Source organism: Sphaeramia orbicularis, chromosome 5 (genome assembly GCF_902148855.1).
Source record: "Sphaeramia orbicularis chromosome 5, fSphaOr1.1, whole genome shotgun sequence".
In the NCBI taxonomy this organism is placed as follows: Eukaryota; Metazoa; Chordata; class Actinopteri; order Kurtiformes; family Apogonidae; genus Sphaeramia; species Sphaeramia orbicularis.
In genome coordinates this window covers 21,328,023-21,351,921 of record NC_043961.1, presented here as the reverse complement: position 1 = coordinate 21,351,921, position 23,899 = coordinate 21,328,023, and the positions used below count along the sequence as shown (strand labels likewise).

The window sequence follows — 23,899 nt, the reverse complement described above, 5'->3', positions numbered from 1 at the left end:
TGTACCTGGCAGCCAAAATCACTCAGTGGGGTCCTCACGCAGCAACAGATCAAAGATCATCCTTAATGCGCTCAAGCTGAGAGGAATGGCAGAAATAGACGGCAGCCCTAACAAACTCATTTAAATAAAATAAGACATGACACATGGTACACGTCTAAGTGCACTTTCTAACTGTGATCCAGATTGGAAAACTGACAGCTGACGCATTAAAATTAATTCTAATGCAGAGGAGTGTTTCAATTATTCTGAGTATTAATTTAAAGTAAATTAATTCAACTAATTATTGCCTGCTTCGTGTTGTGTCTAATAAGGTTGAAATCACTGTAAATCTCAGCCTAATCTACATAATCTACTAGTAAGTGCCTTGTGTTCGTCAGAAAAACTCCTAGATTTTTGTTTCTGAGAAGTAAATTAAGACTGTGTTTGTGTTTGCATTCACGCTGAGGCAATTTCAACCTCCGAATCACACTGCATCAAGAACAACTTAATTTAACATGACAAAGAAACGGTGGTGCTGTTTGTTGAGGGGATGGTTGGAAATGCCAAAGGGAAAGGCAAGATACTTAACTCCAAAGTGAAAACAATCCCAGTTTATACTTATCTCCTAGTTTTAGCAGCGCACACAACATATTGAATACATTTGCATATATAAAGAGGCTAATTTCATCACACTCGTCGAAGCCTTCAGACAGGATGTTCCCAACCTGTCACATACGATCAGACACCATCTTAGAACGTCTGTGAACACCTGCAGCATGATTGTACACAGTGATTTACACGTGGTTCTGCAAAGCCTGATGTGAAATGCAGGCTTATACTCAAAGAGGAATGTTTGGGTGATTTAAAGCAATAATACTCACAGAGATGATTGCAGCCAGAGTTTCTATGGCCCCTGTGCTCAGCGTTATATAGGGGAGAATGTTCTCAGCAAAGCCAGCTTCCCGGAGGATCCCATTGGTGTAGTACCAGATCTATGAAAAAAAAAAAAAAGAAAAGAAAAGACAGCAATTAATCACTGGTCTTATTTCACATTTTAAAGTTTAATGTTTGGGTGTATGTTTTTTTATCAGATTTAAACCAGTATAGTATTACAGTATTTCAGAGCTGTATTTGATAATCAAGTTGCAAAATCGGTGTTTTCCATCAATTTTAGTTATTCATCTGTCAAAACAAATTTAACAACAAAAGCACTCCCCTGCCAAGACAGATCTGCCCCCCCCTCCCCGGATCACCACCAAAATTTAATCAGTGGTTCCTTGTGCCAGTATCAACATTTCCTGAAAATTTCATGAAAATTCGTCAGTAACTTTTTGAGTTATCTTGCTAACAAATAAACAAACAAACAAACCAACAAACAAACACACAAAGCAAAGTGATCGCAATACCTCCTGGCGTAGTTTATTTTGGCATCAATCCAACTGATGTCATCATGTCTATGTGTGCTGATGTCAGCATATCAATTGCCTCTATATATGCACCAAGTTTGAAGTAAATCGAAACAAAATTGATGTTTTTTTATAGATATTTGAAATTTCACCCACTATAAGTAAATGGGGAGAAAAAAAAATATTTTAAAAAAAATTCATAAAAAATTTTAACTTTGACATTTTTCCCAAAATGTAACTACATTTATTCTAGGTCACTGGTAATCTATAAACCCAATTTGGTATGAATTCAACCAATAGTTTTGCTGATACAGACATATGAAATTTCACCCATTCTAAGTAAATGGGGAAAACAAAAAAGATTTAAAAATTTCCTAAAAAATTTGAACTTTGACCTACTTTTCCTAAAATGTGACCAAATCTAATCTGGGTCACTGCTAATCTATAATCCAAATTTGGTATGAATTCAACCAATAGTTTTGCTGCTACAGACATTTGAAATTTTGCCCATTATAAGTAAAGGGGGGGGGGGGTTTAAAATTGATAAAAAATTTGAACTTTGACCTACTTTTCCCAAAATGTAATCAGATCAATTCTGGGTCACTGGCAATCTATAAACCCAATTTGGTATGAATTCAACCAATAGTTTTGCTGCTAGAGTGTTAACAAAACAAAGAAACAAACCAAGCAACCAAACCAAAAACAATACCCTTTGCCTCCCCTTTGGGGGGGGGGGGGGGGGGGGGGGGCATGGTAACAACAAAAAATTTAACACGTTCCACTTTAACTTTCCAAGACTTAAATCTGCACAAATATGACAACTTCTAAGTGGATTTTCAGGACCATATTTGACATATGAGACCGCCAGGATTATTAAATGAGTGGGTTGACTGATTAAGATTGAAGATTCCAGAAGTTTATTGTCATAGACGCAGCAGTACTGAGTAATGAAATTCTTACTTTGTGAGTGGCTTTTTCAGTCAGATATATCATTAACTGAACATAAACCCAGTGTGTCCATTCACTGTCATTGATCCAACTCCATAGTTTTTACTGGCGAATCAATGTTGTAGAAGATGACGGTGTTTCCACGGTAACTACAGAGCCTCTGAACGTCCAAATAGGTCATATCTAATGACCATGAAAAGATGGCGAACTATATTTTACTGTGTTTTTGAAAGAATTAGTGGATCAACAGTTTATATCAGCAGATGCTTTTGGTGGACGCTGGATGTTTGGGTCTTTAAGGGTTAAATGAAGACTTGAACACCCAATGAACACTCTGAAACTGTTTGTTCCAAAGATAAAGACTGAATTAGGAAAATAATCTTTTCGGTTTTCAGCTCCTGATGCCTGGAACAAGCTCCAGTCTGAGCTCCATCTACAATCACTGATTCATTTGACTGATTTTAAAGAGAGGATAAAACTCTGGAATCAAGACTGTTGATCTGTAAATGTTTCCACTGATTATAGATGTTTTTTTTTCGGTGTTTTCAAATCATTTTAAGACTGTAATAATGTGACTGGATTACTGCCGTCTCCCCCATCTCAATGAGACCAGCCTGGTTAAATAAGGGTAAAAAAACCCAACAAAAAACAGGCAAAACATCTTGAACTTGTATCTAAAGTCTCTATAAAAGGGTTCATTAAGAGCAGTGCAATTTTGTAACTGATTCCAAGCAGCATATTTACAGGATTTTTCCCAGTTCAGTACAGTTTGTGCTAAATAACTGATAGAAGATTGTAGCTGGATACAGTAACACATACAACACCACTAACCCATAAAGACCCAGTACTATTTTTATCATAATTCCCAAATGAAATTGTCCATCCATTTAACCTTTCCTAAGTGATTTATCACCATGTATTGTAATATTATCCTCTGTATTTCGCATTTTTCACTGTAAACCACATTTAATTCACTATATTTAATTTAGATGATCATGAAAACTCAAACTTTATTCAAAGGTTATTACATTAATGCAGAGAAAACTGAAGAAAAAGTGGCTTTTTCAGCAAAGTTAACATTAACTGAACATAAAATACTGCAAAAATCAAAATCTTACCAAGTGTATTTTTCTCATTTCTTGTCAAAGTATGTCATCACACTTAAAATAAGACAAAATCACCTAAAGAGTAACTTTTCAGTGAGATATAAGAACTTCTTTTTAGACAATAGATCTTGAAAATCTTATTTCAAGAAATCTTATTAAGATAATTTTCACTTGTTCCATTGGCAAATTTTTTGTTTGAATTAAGCAAAAAAAATCTTGAATTAAGCAAAAAAAAATCTGCCAATGGAACAAGTGAAAATTATCTTGGTAAAATTTCTTGAAATAAGATTTTCAAGATCTATTGTCTAAAGATAAGTTCTTATATCTCACTGAAAAGTTACTCTTTAGGCGATTATGTGTTATTTTAAGTCTGATGAGATATTTTGACAAGAAATAAAAAAAATACACTTGGTAACATTTTGATTTTTGCAGTGAAAGTAGTGTGTCCATCCACTATCACTGATTCGACTCTATGGGTTTTACTGGTGAATCAATGTTGTAGAAGATGATGGTGTTTCCACGGTAACTACGGAGCCTCTGAACGTCCAAATGGGTCATATCCGATGACCATGAAAAGATGACAAACTGCATTTTACACCCATTATTTACATGGATTCATAGGTTTTGTGGCTCAACAGTAATGAAACTTTTTAGGTCAGTAGACGCTTTAGGACTCCAGTAGAGGTTTGGGTCTTCATGGGTTAAAACCAAAGCCTGGAGGACCTTCCAGAGGCAGGTCTGTGGAGATATGTGTGTTCAGCATGTGCATGTCATATCTTTGAATCTTTCCTTTTTTTTTAGATGATATCAAGCTGTGTCTGTGTTGTTGCTGCCGGCAAAACACTGTAAAACCACTTGATTTATTTTGGAAAGTTCTGGATTTTAGACCGTAGGGAGAAGAACACGGATTCATCCATTTGTAGAAATTCCGAAAATGGTACTCCATACTGCAGAGGAACACTGAACCATTGCATTTTCCTCTGAAATAGCACTCTCCAAATCCTTCTGGAACTATACATTTACCATAGTCACCTCCCTGTTTCTCTGTTGGTAACGGAGAAGCAAATACTATATAAGACCTAAAAACAACCCCAGAGTGACAGAAACACATTCCTCAATTCCTGGAATGAAAATGTATGTAAATGAAGTCACATTCACGTCAATGATCATTCAGGTGAGCTCTGGGAGTTCCAGCTTCACGGGATTTCACTGATAGCCAATCAGCCTCTCCAATATGAATAATGAGTATAAATATTCATTTTTTCTACTATTCGTCATGAATAAGAATTGAAGATGAAACAACTATCAACAGTGCATGGCCAAAAAAAAAAAAAAAAAAAAAAGCCCCCCACATAATATTTCACCGGATCGCCTTTAGCTTTGATTACATTATGCATTCATTTATGCCATGCAATGCTTATGTAACACCACAATACATCGCACAACATTTATTTCCATCTGGAGTTGCATTAATTTTTCCCCGTGATCTTGTATTGATGGAGTGCTTGAAGTCTTCTCCTGCAGATCCTAAAGGCTCTCAGTGGATTTCATGTCTGGACTGTGTGGTGTCCAATACATATGTGAAATAAAATGATGTCTAATGCTCCCTGAACCACTTTTTCACAATTTGAGCCTCAGAAATCCTGGAATAGTCTAGTCTTTAAGTGCTACAAACTGATGGTTGTTTAACTCTTTCATGCACAGTGGTCACTCCAGTGGACAGTTATTCTTCAGCTGTTCTCTTATATATTCATGGATTTTGTTGTTTTAATTCCATATCAGCCGACACAGTGGACGCTCATGCACCATCCCATACACTGTAATTCATACCGTTAACTTTGCCGTTCTTCATAAACCTGATCTGCACTAACATGCTTGATTGGAAATCAGATGCTTATTATTATTATTATTATTATTAGACTGTAATTAACAGTTTTGTTTTGTTTTTTTTTTTGCATATTATCTGTTAAAATGTGAGAAAACATCAGATTAGCTGCATTAAAAATGTTTTTATTTCATAGTTTTCTCACAGTATATCAATAAATATATTTCTTTACTTCAAAAATTAAATGCATGGTTTCCGGCTGAGTTGACATTATTGCAACTCCATGAAAAATTGGTTCACAAAAAATTTTTAATTGCATTGTTTTTTTAATGCCTAAAGGAATAAAAACACTCAGGAAGAAAAGATTCTTGATTAAGGCTCTCATAATTCATGCGCGAAAGGGTTAAGAAACTACTCACTGTTTCAGTTAAGGTTAAGAAACAAAACAAAACACATCAATCATTGTAGGAACTATCTGATAGAAGGTTCTGATTCTATTTATAGGCTTTTTTAAAAATACAAAGACCAGATTTAACTGCATGTACATAAAAGCAGTTGTAGTGATCAGTAGTGGCTTTTCCATTGGACTTATATGCGAAACTTTACCGATATTTACTAAATGCAAACAAAAACAGAAGTACGTAATGTCGTTTTTTCTGTTAAATCACAAATGCGATGATTTGTTTATTTATTATCTAAAGATGACACGAGAAGTCATTCCAAAAACACGGCGACAAACATAAATATCGTATTGATTTACAGATACATTCATTATTATTATATATTACCCCTCTATCCTGTACTAAATTCAAAAATGATTCGGTTTCCTGGTGTGTCCACACATACTGCGCCATGTTTCTTTTAAAACTCTTCTTCTTCGCTTGCTGTAACGTCTGCCAACATCCTTTTTTCCTTCACGTGACCAGTTGCGGAAAAATATCTTTCCATTGCAGTTTCACGTCATATACCAATTGTGCTACAACTGAAAAACCACCTCTTGCTTAATGAAAAAACAATAGTTTCGGCAAAATTGTTGTTTTTCCATAAGATAAATTTTGATGAGTAAGTTATGTTCGTGCCATATGAGAATCAATGGAAAAGTGACTAGTGTTGGGAGTAACACATTACAAAAGTACTGTATTACATTAACAGATTACTTTTTGCTGTAAGTGTAAGGCATTACTAATCAATTTTCAGTAATGTTTTACTCGGTACATGTTCAATAGCGCTTACGTTACAACACACTTTTTGCCCATAATTTAATTGCTCAAATTATTAAAAAAAAAAAAAAAAAGCAAGACCGCAAGACCTTAAGGAATCAAAACTCAGTCTGTAAAGTTCTGTTTCCTGTTGGTGTTCAGCCAGTGGGTGAAGACAGAAGACAGTCCATTGGTCACATGGACGTATGCTCATTACTAACCCTAACCCTGCTTTAAGAAACTAGTTAGCATGATCCATGTGATCAGCAATGACAAGGTAAGCTAACGTTTCTGTGACTAGTTAGAATTCTTCATCGATTGCAGATTTATCTACCAGCGTCCTCGGTGCTGCCCCCTGTTTGAACATGTAAAATGTTGAAAAAAATGCATGTGTTCCTGCTGGGATTCGAACATCATAGACTGTAGCGTTACTTACTGAGCTATCCGTCCCAAGGCTCTCCTATCACTTACATTAGAGGGAGTGTTGTGCCGAGGTAAGCATTCCCACTCAGAATTGTTGCCCCTGGTCGCAGGAGCATAATTTTGACTTTTCATCTCATAATTTTGACTTTTTTATCTCATAATTTCAGGTGTTTATGTCATAATTCAGATTTACCATGGGGATATTTTTATTCCCATTAAAAAAAAAAAATTCCCCATGGTAAGTCATAATTATGAGATGAACAGTCAAAATTATGAGATAAAGTCAAAATTATGAGATAAAAAAAGCCATAATTATGAGATAAGAAAGTCATATTTATAGGATAAGAAAGTCATTATTATGAGATAAAAACTGATAATTGTGAGATAAGAAAGTCATAATTATAAGATAAGAAAGTCGTGAATATGAGATAAAAAGTTATAATTCTGAGATAAGAAAATCAATAATTATGAGACAAAAAGTAATAATTATGAGATGAGAAAGCCATAATAATGAAAGTCATAATTAAGAGATAAAAAGTAATAATTATGAGATAAAAAGTCATACTTACGAGATGAGAAAGCTATAATTATGAGATAAAGTCATAATTATGAGATAAAAAGTAATAATTATGAGATAAGAAAGTCATAATTATGAAATAAAAGTCAGAATTATGAGAAAAATAAAGTCATACTTACGAGATGAGAAAGCTATAATTAGGAGATAAAGTCATAATTATGAGATAAAAAGTAATAATTATGAGATAAGAAAGTCATAATTATGAAATAAAAGTCATAATTATGAGAAAAATAAAGTCATACTTACGAGATGAGAAAGCTATACTGTAATTATGAGATAAAGTCATAATTATGAAAGTCATAATTATGAGATAAAAAGTAATAGTTATGTGATAAGAAAGTCATAATTATGAAATAAAAGTCATAATTATGAGATAAGAAAGTCATAATTATGAGAAAAATAAAGTCATACTTACGAGATGAGAAAGCTATAATTATGAGATAAAGTCATAATTACGAAAGTCATAATTATGAGATAAAAAGTAATAGTTATGAGATAAGAAAGTCATAATTATGAAATAAAAGTCATAATTATGAGATAAAAAAAGTCACAATTATGAGATAAAAAGTCACAATTATGCTCCTGCGGCCAGGGGAAACTGTTCTGAGTGGGCATACATACCTCGGCACAACTGGGGGGCACTCTATAAATGTATTTTCAATGCTGGCTGTTGACGTTGACATTGCATTAAAGGAAATGGATGAAGAGCACGTGGATGGCAACGATAAGCAGCACCTCTTTTCCTCAAGTAGCACTTTTGTTGAAAGCTCTACAGCTTAAGCTAAAGATAGAAGGGCTTCTTCCCGGACAGTCATTACTGCCCATTATGTGCACTTCATACGCTTCAGATGGAGGATGGTTCAATTTGGATTCCACTTAACAAAGCAAACAAAGCACAGAGACTCTTTATTGACTTCTCTCCACCCACAGGTTATGAAACACAGAGCGGCAAGAATATGGGAGGAAAACACACTAGATTCATTTGTTTAATGTGTTTTAATATAAAACCATAGAACGTGGATTCTATTTTAAAACATCACTAAAAGGCTACACCTGTGTATGAACAAACCAGTGGGGACTCTATTTGTAATGTGCAGTCGCACCTGATTCCTTAACAAGTAGAGATGTGAGGGTATTGATTTTTTTTTTTCGACTGTGTGATAGGACTGTACACTCCAGCAGTTATTCAGCCCCCAGACTATTCTATTAGACTACTAAAGCAAAAGAAGAGGACTGAAATACTACTGCCCAAAAGTAAATATTTTCCACAGTATGTTGACTAAAAATACAGAAAAAAAAAAAAAAAGATGACAAACTGCATTTTACACCAATTATTTACATGTATTAACCCTTTCGTGCATACTGGTCGCTACAGTGGACAGCTACTCTACAGCTGTTCTGTTGTATATTCATGCGTTTTGTTGTTTTAGTTGCATATTATCCAACACAGTGGACGCTTATGGATCATTTCATACACTGCAATTCATACCATTACTGTAACTTTGCAGTTCTTGATAAACCTGATTTGCAGTAACATGTTTTAGTGTAAATCAATTGCTAATTTTGATTGATTGATTGAAATCTTTATTTCCAACATGTAGACAGTGAAATCAAAACAAAAATCAACCAACAAAATATAAGTACTGGTACATAAAAGGCTGATAAGTAAACAAAAGAAGAAAATAATAATAATAATAATAATATAAATAAAATAAATGAAATGAAATTATACATGCTCAAAAAGGAGTAGGAAGAAGTAAAAACTTGTGTACTCCTATCCCCAATCTTTCTCTAATTGTTATCAGACTGTAATTTAAAAGTTTTATTAATCAAAAAGGTTGTTCTTTTTGCATACATTGGTCAACAACAAATTTATTGTTTAAGTTTTTTTGAGCTGATTTAGGATAATTTTGGTGTGCTGAATCCAAAAATCACATTAATTTTGCTCAATCAGGTCAACTTTCTGAACTATGCTACATATTGGCTTTTTAACATTTTTGCTTACATTTATGGGCATTTTCACATCATATGATACAAAATTCTTTCATATTTCTTGCAATAAATGAGTTCTGAAGATTTTACTTTGGCCAATTTATGATTAATGTTTTTTTTAATATTACAGGTGAATGAAATGGCTTCGACTAGAAGATCTTGCAAAAATAAGCCTGACGTATTCTGCTACATCTGCGGTGAATACACCATTGTACCTAACAGGAATCCTGTTAGAAAAGGATTTTTTTTCTCTTAAAACCTATTTTGGGTGAGAACTATATAAAAAAATCAATTGATAAAGTCACAAAAATGTAATCAATTTTGTGAGAAGAACAAATTTTTCAAAATCAAATTAGCAAAAAAAACCTGACCTGATTGAGAAAAACAGATGTCGTTTTTGGATTTAGCGGTGCAAAATAGTCCTAATTCAGTTGAAAAAACCTAGACAACTTGTAAAAAACATTTTTTTGTAACCCAGTGATATTATCTCCATGAAATGAGTAATAACTAGCATTGAAGTATGTTAAAATGTTAGAAAACATCAGATTAGCTGCATGAAAAATGTTTTGATTTCATAGTTTTCACACAGTATATCACTTTCTGATGATGGGTTTTAAATACATGTTTCTTTGCTTCAAAAATTAAACGCACAGTGTCCAGCTGAGTGGACATTTTTGTAACTCCATGAAAAATAGGTTCATAAAAAAATTTCAATCCTGTTTTTTTTTTTTTTTTTTCATGTCTAAAGAGGAATAAAAACACTCCGGAAAAAAATCTCGACTAAGGTTCTCATAATTCATTCATGAAAGGGTTAATAGGATTAGTGTATGAACGGGTATTAAACATTTTAGATCAGGGGTGTCAAACTCATTTTGGTTCAGGGGCCATATTTAGCCCAATTTGATCTCAAGCGGACCAGACCAGTAAAATAATGACTTAATAACCTATAAATAATGACACATCCAAGTTTATCTCTTTGTTTTAGTACAAAAAAAAACAACAATTAAAATATCAAAATATTTACATTTTACAAAAAAGATGTGAATAACCTGAAAAAAAAGAAATTTCATTTGAAAAATTAGTGCAATTTTAACAAATATTATGCCTTGACTTATTATTTATGCATGTACATTTACACACAATGTAACATAAACATTTGGTAACAGGCAAAATATTGTTAAAATTTTGGAGTTTGGAACTAAAATTTGAACAGTTTCTACAATATTACATCTCTTATTATTAACACAACTATAGATCACAGCGGATCCATAAATGCTCAAAACATTTAGTTACAGGCAGCATATTGTTAAAATTGCACATTTCAGGTTGTTCATCTTTGTTTTTATTTATGTATTTATTTGCATTTTATTGTGAAAGAATAGTTTGTAAATGTAAATATTTTCACAGTGTGATGTTATTTTTTTCACTTAAATTTTTTTCCACATAATTTTTCACAAAGAAAATTTGTAGTTGTCATTATTTATGGGTTATTGTGTTGTTATTTTTACTTGAGATCACATTGGTCTGCATGTGGAACCTGAACCAAACAATTTGGATAAACTTGACTGTTCAGGTTAATTTTTGCTCTTTCATCCCGCGGGCCGGAATGGAACCTTTGGCGGGCCAGATTTGGCCCCCGGGCCGCATGTTTGACACCTGTGTTTTAGATCAATAGATGGTTTTGGTCACTAGAGGCTGTTTGGGTCTTTATGGGTTAATCTGAACTGAGACCACAGAGTGTTTGGTTGTCACTGTGGTTTGAGGGAGGATTCACATCTACAAAGATTAACCCATAAGGACCCAGTGTGATGTCTGTGTCAGTTCCCAAATGGATTTTTCTCTCTATTTAACTTTTCCTAAGTGATTTACCACCATATATCATAACATTATCCTCTGAATTTTGCCGTCTTTTTCCAGAGAAAATCATCTCTTTTCTTATGTTTAATTGACTGATTATGACGATGTTCATAAAAGCTCAGAGTAAAGTCAAAGGTTTTTGTATCAAAACAGAAAAAAACTGAAGAAAAGGTGATGTTTTCAGCAAAATCTCTCATTAACTGAAAATAATAATATAATATATATAATAATATTTTATATATATATATATATATATATATATATATATATATATATATATATATATATAATATTTTGACAAGAAATAAAAAAAAATACACTTGGTAACATTTTGATTTTTGCAGTGAAAGTAGTGTCCATCCACTGTCACTGATCCAACTCCATGGGATTGACTGGTGAATCAATGTTGTAGAAGACGATGGTGTTTCCATGGTAACTATGGAGTCTCTGAACGTCCAAATATGGTCATATCCGATGACCATGAAAAGATGAAGAAATGTATTCAACATATTTCTTAAATTTTGTTCGGTTTGCAGCTTATTATTGTGTTCTTGTTGCTGCTAACTTTTTTCTTTTTTCTTTTTTTATTCATTTTGTTCATTTTATTGATTACTTTGGCTGTTCTGGTTCATTTTGTTTGCTATTTAGTTAATTTTCCTTCAGTTTTGTTACATTTTTTTTTAATTTTTTAAATTTATTTTTCAACATTTTCTTGCCTATTTCATTATTTTTTTCTTCAATTTTATTCAGTTTGTGGCTTATAGTGTTAATATGACTTATTATTTTGTTGATTTGTTAATTTTTATTCCTTTAAATTATTGCTTCGGCTGTTTTTGTTTGTTTTGTATTTTATTTTCTTATTTTTTATTTATTTTACTAATTATTTTACTTACTTTATCACATTATTTATCATTTTGTAGGTTTTTTTTTTTTTCTTTATATTTGTTCATTTTATCCACTGTCATTGATGACAGTGTTTCCACATTCACTACGTAGCTTCTGAATGTCCAAATGGGTCATATCTGATGAGCATGAAAAGATGAAGAACTGTATTTTACACCAATTACTTACATGTTTTGATAGGATTAGTGGATCAACAGTTTAGATCAGTAGATGCTTTTGATCGACAGTGGATGTCTGGGTCATTATGGGTTAAACTAAAACGTCCAAAAGTCTGGGCCAAATGAATAAAGTGTGTAATAGCTGTATTTTCAAGAAAAAGAAAGAGCTGTTAAATTTGGACAAGTCATTATTTCCCAATCTAATCACTGGAGGTAAATTAAAGATAAGTAGTATAAATGAGCAGAGGGATACCATTATTTCAGTGAATTAGGTTAATCTACATTTTGCGAACAGATTTCTGCAAGTATTAAGTAAAATGCTTTTGTAAGATCAGAAATATGGAAATTTGGAAAAGGAGCTGGAGTCACAAAAGAAGAAAATTAAAGCTGGATAAATTAAATTAAATATTTGAGGCTACATAATGGAACATTATTAAAACACTTGGGCTTAACGGGGACATTAAATAAGAGGCAGAGCTTACAGCATTGAGGCCACAGAGCTGATAGGAGGCCATGGTGATGATAACGGTGATGAGCTGCCAACGCACAGCTGGGTTCCTCAGAAGCTGGAGCACAGTGATAGTGTTTAGGTTAACCTGAGCCCGAGCCTCCGCATGGACCTCTTCCAGCTCTTGGGATACATCCTTCTTCCCCAGGAACCTCTGAAAAGCTAACAAATGCATACCATGTCAAAAACATCATGTTATAAATATCTTCATGTCAGAGAATGTGTTAGAAGATCCAGAAAAGAGGCATCATGCTGAGATCAAATGATGTATAGAAATATTCCCTAGAAAATTTACAAAAAGTCTTATTAGTGAAGTTCTCGACTTTCTGAAGTTAGCACAGCAGTGAGATCAGCGTCCCTGAGTCTGTGAATAATATCACTTTTATTCTATCTTTGAATTACACATTTGAGCTTATTTGGCCTCTTTAACCCTTTCATGCATAGTGGTCACTCTGGTGGACAGTTATTCTCCAGCTTTTCTCTTGTATATTCACAGGTTTTGTTGTTTTGGTTCCATAATTAGCCGACAGTGGACACTTCTGCACCATCCAATACACTGACATTCATACCATTACTGTAATTTTGCTGTTCTTGATAAACCTGATCTGCACTAACATGCTTGAGTGGAAATCAGATGCTTATTGTTATTATTATTAGACTGTAATCAACAGTTTTTGTTGTTGTTTTTTTTGCATATTATCTGTTAAAATGTGAGAAAACAGATTAGCTGCATTAAAAATGTTTTTATTTCATAGTTTTCACACCGTATATCAATAAATATATTTCTTTACTTCAAAAATTAAATGCATGGTTGCCAGCTGAGTTGACATTATTGCAACTCCATGAAAAATTGGTTCAAAAAATTTTTTAATCGCATTGTTTTTTTAATGCCTAAAGGAATAAAAACACTCAGGAAAAAAAGAATCTTGATTAAGGCTCTCATAATTCATGCATGAAAGGGTTAAGAAACTACTCACTGTTTCAGTTAAGGTTAAAAAACAAAACAAACACGTCAATTATTGTAGGAACTATCTGATAGAAGGTTCTGATTCTATTTATAGGCTTTTTTAAAAATACAAAGACCAGATTTAACTGCATGTACATAAAAGCAGTTGTAGTGATCAGTAGTGGCTTTTCCATTGGACTTATATGCGAAACTTTACCGATATTTACTAAATGCAAACAAAAACAGAAGTACGTAATGTCGTTTTTTCTGTTAAATCACAAATGCGATGATTTGTTTATTTATTATCGAAAGATGACACGAGAAGTCATTCCAAAAACATGGCGACAAACATAAATATCGTATTGATTTACAGATTTATTCATTATTATTATTATATATTACCCCTCTATCCTGTACTAAATTCAAAAATACTAAATTCAAACATGTTTTAGTGTAAATCAATAGTTAATTGTTAGACTGTAATTTAGCAGAATTTTTTTTTTAAAAAGTTTTGTTTTTTTTTAATCTCCATGAACTAGGAAGATTATTACTGTTATTAATTATTTAAGGAGAAGGGGTGGGATTTTGTAAGTTCTGCTTCTTCTCACTCCTTTTTGAATATGTATTATATGTCTTTTGTTTAAGTGTTTTGTTTATTTATTTTCTTCTGTTTTGACATTCGTATTTGAAATAAATACATCAATCAATCAATCAATCAATCAAGTGAGTCATAACTAGTATTAGAGTATGTTAAAATGTGAGAAAACATTAGATTAGCAACATTAAAAATGTTTTTATGTCATTTTTGTCTTCTTGTCCTGTCTTTTGTCCTGTCTGTAAGCGTGATCAAGTACCTGTCTTACATGTTCAACGTATGTATTGTTGTAATACCAAAGCAATCACCTAGTCTGCAAAACAAATCTACCTACGGGTACAAATAAAGTAACCTTGACCTTGACCTTGTTTTCATATCACTTTCTGATATTGGGTTTTAAATACATGCTTTAAGAATACAATGCATGGTGTAGCCAAGTGGACATGTTTGTAAATCGATAAAAAAAACAAACAAACCAAAAAAACAAAACTCAATTGCATTGTTTTTTTCATGCCTAATGAGGAATAAAAACACTCAAGAAAAGATCTGGGCAAAGGTTCTAATAATTCACATATGAAAGGGTTAAGGTGTATTCTGCTGTATTGTGATGTACTGAATTAAACTGCTTGCAATGATGAACTCAGAAAAAGTTCAGTGTAAATAAAAGGAAATAGAAACAAACATTACATTATAACTTAAAGGGGTCATATTTTGCTAAACCCACTTTTATTAGTCTTGGGTACATTTATTTGTGTATTTGGACCCTAATAGCTTAAAACATTTGAATTTGAACCCTCCAGGTGCTGCAAAGCTATCTTTATATTCATTCTGGCAAAAATCGAGTGGATTTCTACAACCTGATTTAATTCCTTCTTAATTTGTTATGTTTTATAACTAGTTACATCACGACATTTGCACATATAAGGTCAAGACTTCTGATGAACATTTCTCCGAGTATGACATAATTGTTTGTCAGCAGCAGCGGTTGTATTAAAAACTGAAAATATGTCCAAACTTTGAGCCGATTACCTAAAATGTTCAGTTGTTGAGGTGGGGTGTGAAGTGTCTCATTTGCATTTAAAGGGCCAGCGCTCAAAACAACCTTTCTGGTGTCATTACTCAGAAATAGGGTTGAAGAAGGACCTGTGGAGTTGAATGAATGAAGAATTCAGACCCAAGCAGAGCATTTACAGTATATGTAGAGCACAGGGAAATGTTTTAAAATGCATAATTCCATTAAAAAAAGCTAAATATTACTCCTTTAAATCTTGGAATCTATGACTTTAAATCATCTCTATTCTCCTTAGTTGTGATTCTGTGTCTTCTGCAACATCTAAAGGTGGTTGTTACATTATGTCACCCTCGATGGATATATTGCTAGGATTTGTTCTTTTCTCTCAACTTTCTTCTCTTTTTATTTTGGGTTTCATTCCAAAAACTAAATGACACTGAACATGTTATCTAGCGGTCATTTGCTGCATGACCACACAGCAGTTGTTTCTACTTGTTCTTGAATGTGATGGACTACAGGGAATATTGTGTGTGAAGTGGGTGTAAACACATGTAACACATTTCTTGCCCACTTCAGTTTTTTTTCTCCAGTCAACATGAATCCCTGGTGTTACAGAAGCTTATGGTGGGTACATCTCAAGGACACAGACCAGAAAAGCAACGTTAGTGACCAAAAGTAGGTCATTAGGAAGTGGAAGTTGGATGCCACCCAGTGTGGACAGTGTCCACACAGGACACAGAAAAACCTGCCAAGGTGCCAGAGCGCAACTTTTGGAAACATGACAGCTGTGTATGTGTGTGTGTTTGTGCATGTGTGTGTGTCTCAAACACAGTGGCTAAACTTGGCAGGATGTTGTGTAAGTCACATGTATGCAGCGACCATCATATAACATAGTATGTACACGCTCAACCAAAAGAAGAAATAAACTTTAACTCAAAGCTGCACTACATGATAGTTCTTTTGGCGTCATTGGGTGGAAATTCCATAATTACAACCCCAATTCCAAAAGAATTGGGGCGTTGTGTAAAAACAGAATTCAATGATTTGTAAATCCCATAAATCCATAACAGTCACAGCAGAGAAAATTAAGTAGGTTGCCAGCGTGACGACACTGTTACAATCGCACATCCCACGATCTTCACACACACACATTTGTGTAGCCCCACTATGAACCAGGATTAAAACTGGTTTCCAGGTTTCCAATCAGCAGGGAACAGCGTCTGAATATTCATTTCCATGTGTTAATCTGGGAAACAGTTCCTGATATGTTTAGGGAAGATCTCATCAGTGTTAGGAGCAAAGAGTTACAAAAGTAATACATTACAGTAACAGATTACCGCACTTTCCGGTCTATAAGCCGCTACTTTCCTCCACACACTGTGAACACACAGCTCTAAAATTATGTGGCTAATTTATGTTTTCTGGGCTAATGATCGATCCGGCTGACGAAGAAGGAAATAGAGCTGCTGCACGTAAGCTTGGCATCCATGAATCGACGGTGAGACGTTGGAGACGGGGTGGGTGTGGCTTATAGTCCAGAAAGTACGGTACTTCAATAGCACTTCCGTTACAACACACTACTCGCCTATAATTTAATTGCTCAAAAAACAAAAAAACAAAAAAAAAAAACTGCAAGTATGTGAAACCTTAAGGCACAGGTGCCAAACATGCTGCCCGGGGGCCAAATCTGGCCCGCCAAAGGGTCAAGTCTGGCCCCTGGGATGAATTTGTGAAATGCAAAAATTATAGTAAGATATTAACAACGCTTTTAGTTCAGGTTCCACATTCAGAACAATTAAATCTCAAGTGGGCAGGACCAGTAAAATACTATCATAATAACATATAAGTAATGACAACTCCAAATATTTCTCTTTGTAAATGTAAATATTTTCATGTATTTACACTAAAACAAAATAGACTTTTGCAAAAAATGTAAATAACCTGAAATGTCTTAAGAGAAGTAAGTACAATTTTAACAAAATTTTGCCTGTTATTAAATGTTTTGTGTATTTGTAGATCCACTGTGATCTGTAAGTTATAATGTACATGTGTACAGGGTGGGGAAGCAAAATTTACAATATTTTGAGGCAGGGATTGAAAGACAGTGTATGACCAATCAGTTTATTGAAAGTCATGAGAATTTATTTGCCACAAGAAAATTTTCGTAATAGAAAATGTTTTTATTCTATGTGTCCTCCTTCTTTCTCAATAACTGCCTTCACACGCTTCCTGAAACTTGCGCAAGTGTTCCTCAAATATTCGGGTGACAACTTTTCCCATTCTTCTTTAATAGTATCTTCCGGACTTTCTCGTAATAGTTTTGCTCATAGTCATTCTCTTCTTTCCATTATAAACAGTCTTTATGGACACTCCAACTATTTTTGAAATCTCCTTTGGTGTGACGAGTGCATTCAGCAAATCACACACTCTTTGACGTTTGCTTTCCTGATTACTCATATGGGCAAAAGTTTCTGAAAAGGTATGGATAATAGTGTTAGGTATGATTATGACATCAATATATGTTTGGTTTCAAAACAACTGACGTAGTGCCTGCTGAGAAAAAACAACTAAATGTTCATTGTAAATTTTGCTTCCCCACCCTGTAAATGATAAACTGAGGCTGAATATTGTTAAAATTACACTTATTTTTTTCAGTTTGTTCAAGTTATTCACATCTTTTGAAAGGATAGTTTGTAGATGTAAACCTTTTCATAATGTAAATTCACTTTTTTCACTCTAAAACATAGAGAAAAGTTTGGAGTTGCCATTGTTTATATATTATTATGTTATTATTTTACTGGTTCGGCCCACTTCAGATCAAATTTAGCTGAATCTGGTCTGTGAACTAAAATGAGTTTGACACCCCTACCTTAAGGAATCAAAAATGCATCTGTAAAGTTCTATTTCCTGTTGGTGTTCAGCCAATGGGTGCAGACAGAAGACAGTCCATTGTCCACATGGACCTATGCTCATCACTAACCCTAACCCTGCTTTAAGAAGCTAGTTAGCATGATCCCAGTGATCAGCAATGACAAGGTAAGCTAACGTTTCTATGACCAGTTAGAATTCTTTATCAACTGCGGATTCATCTACTGGTATCCTCAGCACTGCGTCCCCTGTTTGAACATGCAAAATGTTGAAAAAATGCAATCGTATATTTATACAATTCTTGTGAGCTGTAGATAAGCTGTTCCCTGTCACAGACTTCAGTTAATAAGAGTTGTTTTCATACGGATGTGAAGGTTAAATACATAACTTACGGCTCTAAATACTGACAGAAACTAAATCAACCCTAGACTGACTGCTAACACGTCATTTCTCATTCTGTTTGTGGTCTTTTATTACGATCAAACCCATTAATGTAAATACTTAAGACAAGTTTTCCATGATGAGATCTTCCCTGAGAGTAACAGTAATTATTTCCCAGATTAGCATATGTAAATGAACATTGAGTTGCCGTTCCCTGCTGATCGAAAACCTGGAAACCAGCTTTAATCCAGAATCACACTGAGGCAACACGAATGTTTGCTTGAAAACCGTGGGATGTGTGATAGTGACAACGTCTCCACGGAGGAAACCTATTTTATTTTCCCTGTTGGAGGACAACATTGGGCGACTGCCACTCCACAGCTGTGACAAGACTCTCACGGTGTCAAGGTTGAGAAACGAGTACAAAGAGGACCTTTAAAGAGCCGAAAATCTCTACAGGCTGTTTGGAAAAGGATTGCACACGATTTACTAAAGGGTTCAAATAAAGCAACTGGCTAAAGGTGAAGAATTTTTTTGCAGAATGTTCCGTTTTTTTCCACTAATTCCATTCAAAAACGTTTTTTAATGGTTTTTGGACATTGATGGTGACGTCTAAGTAAATATGTTGAACAAATAGGCTGATTCTTCACTCAGGTGGTTAGTCCACTCACTCCAAAAGAATAATAAAAAGCATTTACTGTGTAATTCAATAAAGATTCTGGAAGGAGACCCAAATATCCACGGTCAACCAAAAGCATCTACATATCTGAAATGTTCAATTCTTCTAATCCTATCAATACATATAAATAAATGGTGTAAAATACAGTTTGTCGTCTTTTCATGGTCATCAGATATGACCCGTTTGGACATTCAGAGTCTCTTTAGTTACCATGGAAACACCGCCATCTTCTATAACATTGATTCAGCAGTAAAACCCATGGAGTTGGATCAATGACAGTGGATGGACACACTTGTTTTGCGTTCACTTATTAGCCACTTTTACACAGAGATCCTGGAAAAAAGGTGAGATGGTGATCCCACCTTTTTGCCACCATTGATCGATTTCCACAGCCAAGAAAAAGGAGTGACAGAGGAGAGACAGGCTGGACTTTTACACAGCGGACCAACATTTTGGAATCAAGGGGGCGGTAATGCAGCACGGCATATAATGTGACGTATAACTTGCATGTCAGAAATACCCCGAGCATAGCCTCTCAGCATATGTACAGGGGTTGGACAAAATAATGGAAACACCTTAAAAAATCAACAAAATATAATTTAATATGGTGTCGGTCCGCCTTTTGCGGCAATTACAGCCTCAATTCTTCGAGGTATTGATTCATACAACTTGTGAATTGTTTCCAAAGGAATTTTAAGCCATTCTTCAGTTAGAATACCCTCCAACTCTTTTAGAGACGATGGCAGTGGAAATCGACGTCTTACTTGAATCTCTAAAACTGACCATAAATGCTCAATAATGTTGAGGTCTGGGGACTGTGCCGGCCATATGAGATGCTCAACTTCATTAGAATGTTCCTCATGCCATTCTTTAACAATTCTAGCTGTATGGATTGGGGCATTATCATCTTGAGGTGAAGGTGTTTCCATTATTTTGTCCAACCCCTGTAACTATGGCTTCTTTGCTAACCTCTCATCGTCTTTCACCATTCCACAAATGTTAGCATGGATAGAGTCCTCCACCCAAAGTGACAACAGCTGATGGATCTCGGCATCTCCCCATTTTGACATCTTTCTGGTTGTGTTGATGTGTTTGTTTACTGTACACGGCCCGCGCTCATTTTTAAATCCCCCGGCACAGGGGTCGCACACACGATACATCATCAAAACAACACCTTGGTTGCAGAACAAGAGGTGTTCCATTTATACAGCGCTCCAGAATCATGATTCCACCTTTATCACAGCTCTGTTACTACCTCCAGAGGCATGTCACAGGTGGGACCAAATGATCCCACCATTTCGTTTATACAGACGTCGTTCCCAAATAAAGGTGAAATATTCCCGGAACAGAAGCGCTATATAAAAGTGGCTAGTGATATCTTTGCTGAAAAAGTCCGTTTTTCTTCAGTTTTCTGTTTCTGATGTAATAACCCTCAACTTTCATCTGAGCTTTTATAAACATCTACATCACAGGTGTCAAACATGCAGCCCGGGGGCCAAATCCGGCCCACCAAAGGGTCAAATCCGGCCTGATGGATGAATTTATGAAATGCAAAAATTACACTGGATATTAACAAACAATGGTGTTAAAATCATTCATTCATTCATTTTCTGAACCCGCTTTATCCTCACTAGGGTCACGGGGGTCGCTTGGAGCCTATCCCAGCTACATAAGGGCGAAGGCGGGGTACACCCTGGACAAGTCGCCAGTTCATCGCAGGACTGACATATAGACAAACAATCACTCTCACATTCACACCTATGGGCAAGTTAGATAAACCAATTAACCTATCAGTGCATGTCTTTGGATGGTGGGAGGAAGCCGGAGTACCCGGAGAGAACCCACGCAGGCACGGGGAGAACATGCAAACTCCACACAGAAAGGTCCCACCCCCCGTCGACTGGTGTTGGAATTGAACCCAGGACCTTCTTGCTGTGAGGCACGAGTGCTAACCACTGCACCACCGTGTCGTGCCTAAAATCATCATGTTAAAATCATTTTAGGTCAATTCAACCTAAAGTGGGTCAGACCAGTAAAATACTATCATCATAACTTATACATGAAGAAAACTGCAAATTTCTCTCTTTATTTTGGTGTAAAAAAGGTAAAATTACACAAAATGTTTACATTTACAGACTAGCCTTTTACAAAAAATGTCAATAACCTGAAATGTCATAAGAGAAGTATGTAGAATTGTACCAATATTCTGCCTGTTACTACAGGTTTTGTGTATTTTTTAGATCCACTGTGATCTGTAAGCTGTGATGTACATGTATAAATGATAAACTAAGGGGTAATATTGTTAAAATTGTACTTATTTTTCTTAAGAATTTTCAGGTTGTTCATTTTTGTTCATGTTATGTTCAAGTACAGTTTGTAGATGTAAACATTTTCATTATGGAATTTGACTTTTTTCAGTCAAAAACATAAGAGAAAATTTTTGAGTGTACATTATTTATAAGTTCTTATCCTATTATTTAGATTATTTTAGTGGTCCGGCCCACTTTACATTATATTAGTATGTATGTGGCCCCTGAACCAAAATGAGTTTGACACCCCTGATCTACATGATCAGTGAATTAAATATAAGAAAATACTTGGTCTTCATAGCAAATTCCCAAAACACAGACAATAATATTATAATAAATAGTGTTAAATCATTTAAGAAAGGTTCAGTCGAAAGAAAAATAAATTTTGGAATTACATCCAAAGTCACACTGGGTCTTTATGGGTTAAAACTAAGTCACTGAGAAACCCGCCAGGATCGTAAGGTTCCTGGCAAGCATACTGATGAAGGTAAAAGAGTGTCACAACTGCTGCGTTCAATCCCTCAACATAAGTCAGAGAGCAGAAACCTTGGCATCCTGCCTTCAGCCACTCTGACAATTGGGAAATAAATAACAACAAATGTGTGTGATAGAAACAAGCACAGAATGTAAGAGCAGTTAGTTGTTATTGCATTAGTGTGCCAAAAAGGCGGGTCTTCGTGCCAAGATTCCGATAGTCCTAATATTTTAAGAGCAAATACAGGATATTTATTGGTAAGTTCAGTACTGGAAAGAGGGGGAAACTGCTGAGCGCTGAAAACTGCAGATGTCTAAATTAAGAGTAGTTCTACAATTGCACTGACATCCTGTAGTATCCAAAAGATCTCATGTTCGACCTCAGCAGCCTCTAAATGGAGGGCAGTAGCACGGCGGATATATGACATGACAAGAGACGAGATGGGATGCAAGAGAACGCGCTGTTCCTGTCTGACACTGCGTGAGGATAATAGGACACTACAGCCAGATTCATAAGAGCTGACAACAGTTCCCCCCGACCGCAGAGCAGTAACACAAGCCAACAACACAGATCTGCAGCACTGTTCAGACTGGTGGTAGTAAACGCTGAATGGCATTAGAAGACAGGTCGGTCTGAGTCCACACTCACCGGTCACTCAAGCCTTTCCCAGAGAAGAAGTGGCGAGGACAAACTTTTATTCCTATTCTTTCATATTTGACCCATAACGACCCAAACATCCATTCACTGCTAAAACCATCTACTGATCTAAACTGTTTAATAACTGTTGATCCACTTATCCTATCAATATGTGTTAATAATTGGTGTAAAATGCAGTTTGTCGTCTGTTCGTGGACATCAGATACAACCCATTTGGACGTTCCGAGGCTCCGTAGTGAACGTGGAAACACTGTCATCTTCTACAACATTGATTCACCAGTAAAACCCATGGAGTTGGATCAAAGACAGTGGATGGAGACACTTTGTTGATGTTCAGTTATTGATATCTTTGACTGAAAAAGTCACTTTTTCTTCAGTTTTCTCTGTTTCTGATACAATAGCCCTCAACTGTAAGCTAAGCTTTTATGGACATCTACGTGATCAGTAAATTAAATATGGGGAAACAGGTAAATGTCACTTAAATATAACAATAAAGCATAACAAATCACTTGAGAAAGGTTAAAAATAGAGAAAAAATCATTTGGGAACTGCCGCAAAAGTAGTACTGGGTCTTTATGGGTTAATGCAGCAGCAGCAATTCAGAATTTAAACACTTTAAAAGGTCTGCTTAACCTTTTCACTAAATGAATCAAATTAAGTATATTGGCCTTATCAACAGGAGATTTGTGACATTACAAACGCAGCATTTGGTTGATGTATAAACTGGTGTGTTTAATTATTTCTGCCATCACAGTTTTTGTGTCTGTTAAATTTGTTCAGCAAACTCAAGGTTGAAATTATTACTTTAACAAGAATCGTAGTAAACAGTGACAGAAGGCAAAAAGAAAAAAAAGGTTAAAAATGAAAAATGTTCCATCATGAGCACCACCCTTGAATTCAAAAAGTCAAAGAATAAAGTTTGGAGAAAAACTGCAGAGAAATAAGTTAGGATAGTCTTCAAAGAGGAGAATATCACAGCTAATTGACCCAAAATTGTTTTAAAAGTGTATCTGAACTTGAAGAATGTTATAATACTAAAGAAACTACATATTTCTGAACTCTTTAACCCTTTCATGCTTAGTGGTCACTACAGTGG

At 34.9% G+C, this 23,899-nt stretch overlaps 1 protein-coding gene across 1 annotated transcript in view; it reads right to left on the bottom strand.

Moving 5' to 3' along the window:
* Positions 1–23,899, bottom strand: part of slc2a9l2 (solute carrier family 2 member 9, like 2) — a 357,677-nt gene that overhangs the window by 168,697 nt on the left and 165,081 nt on the right. The window contains exons 8-9 of the mRNA XM_030134527.1: positions 12,856–13,043; positions 861–971 (exon numbers count right to left, since the gene is read on the bottom strand). Of these exons, the coding sequence (XP_029990387.1) occupies positions 861–971; positions 12,856–13,043 (299 nt within the window). The remainder of the gene's footprint in view (positions 1–860; positions 972–12,855; positions 13,044–23,899) is intronic.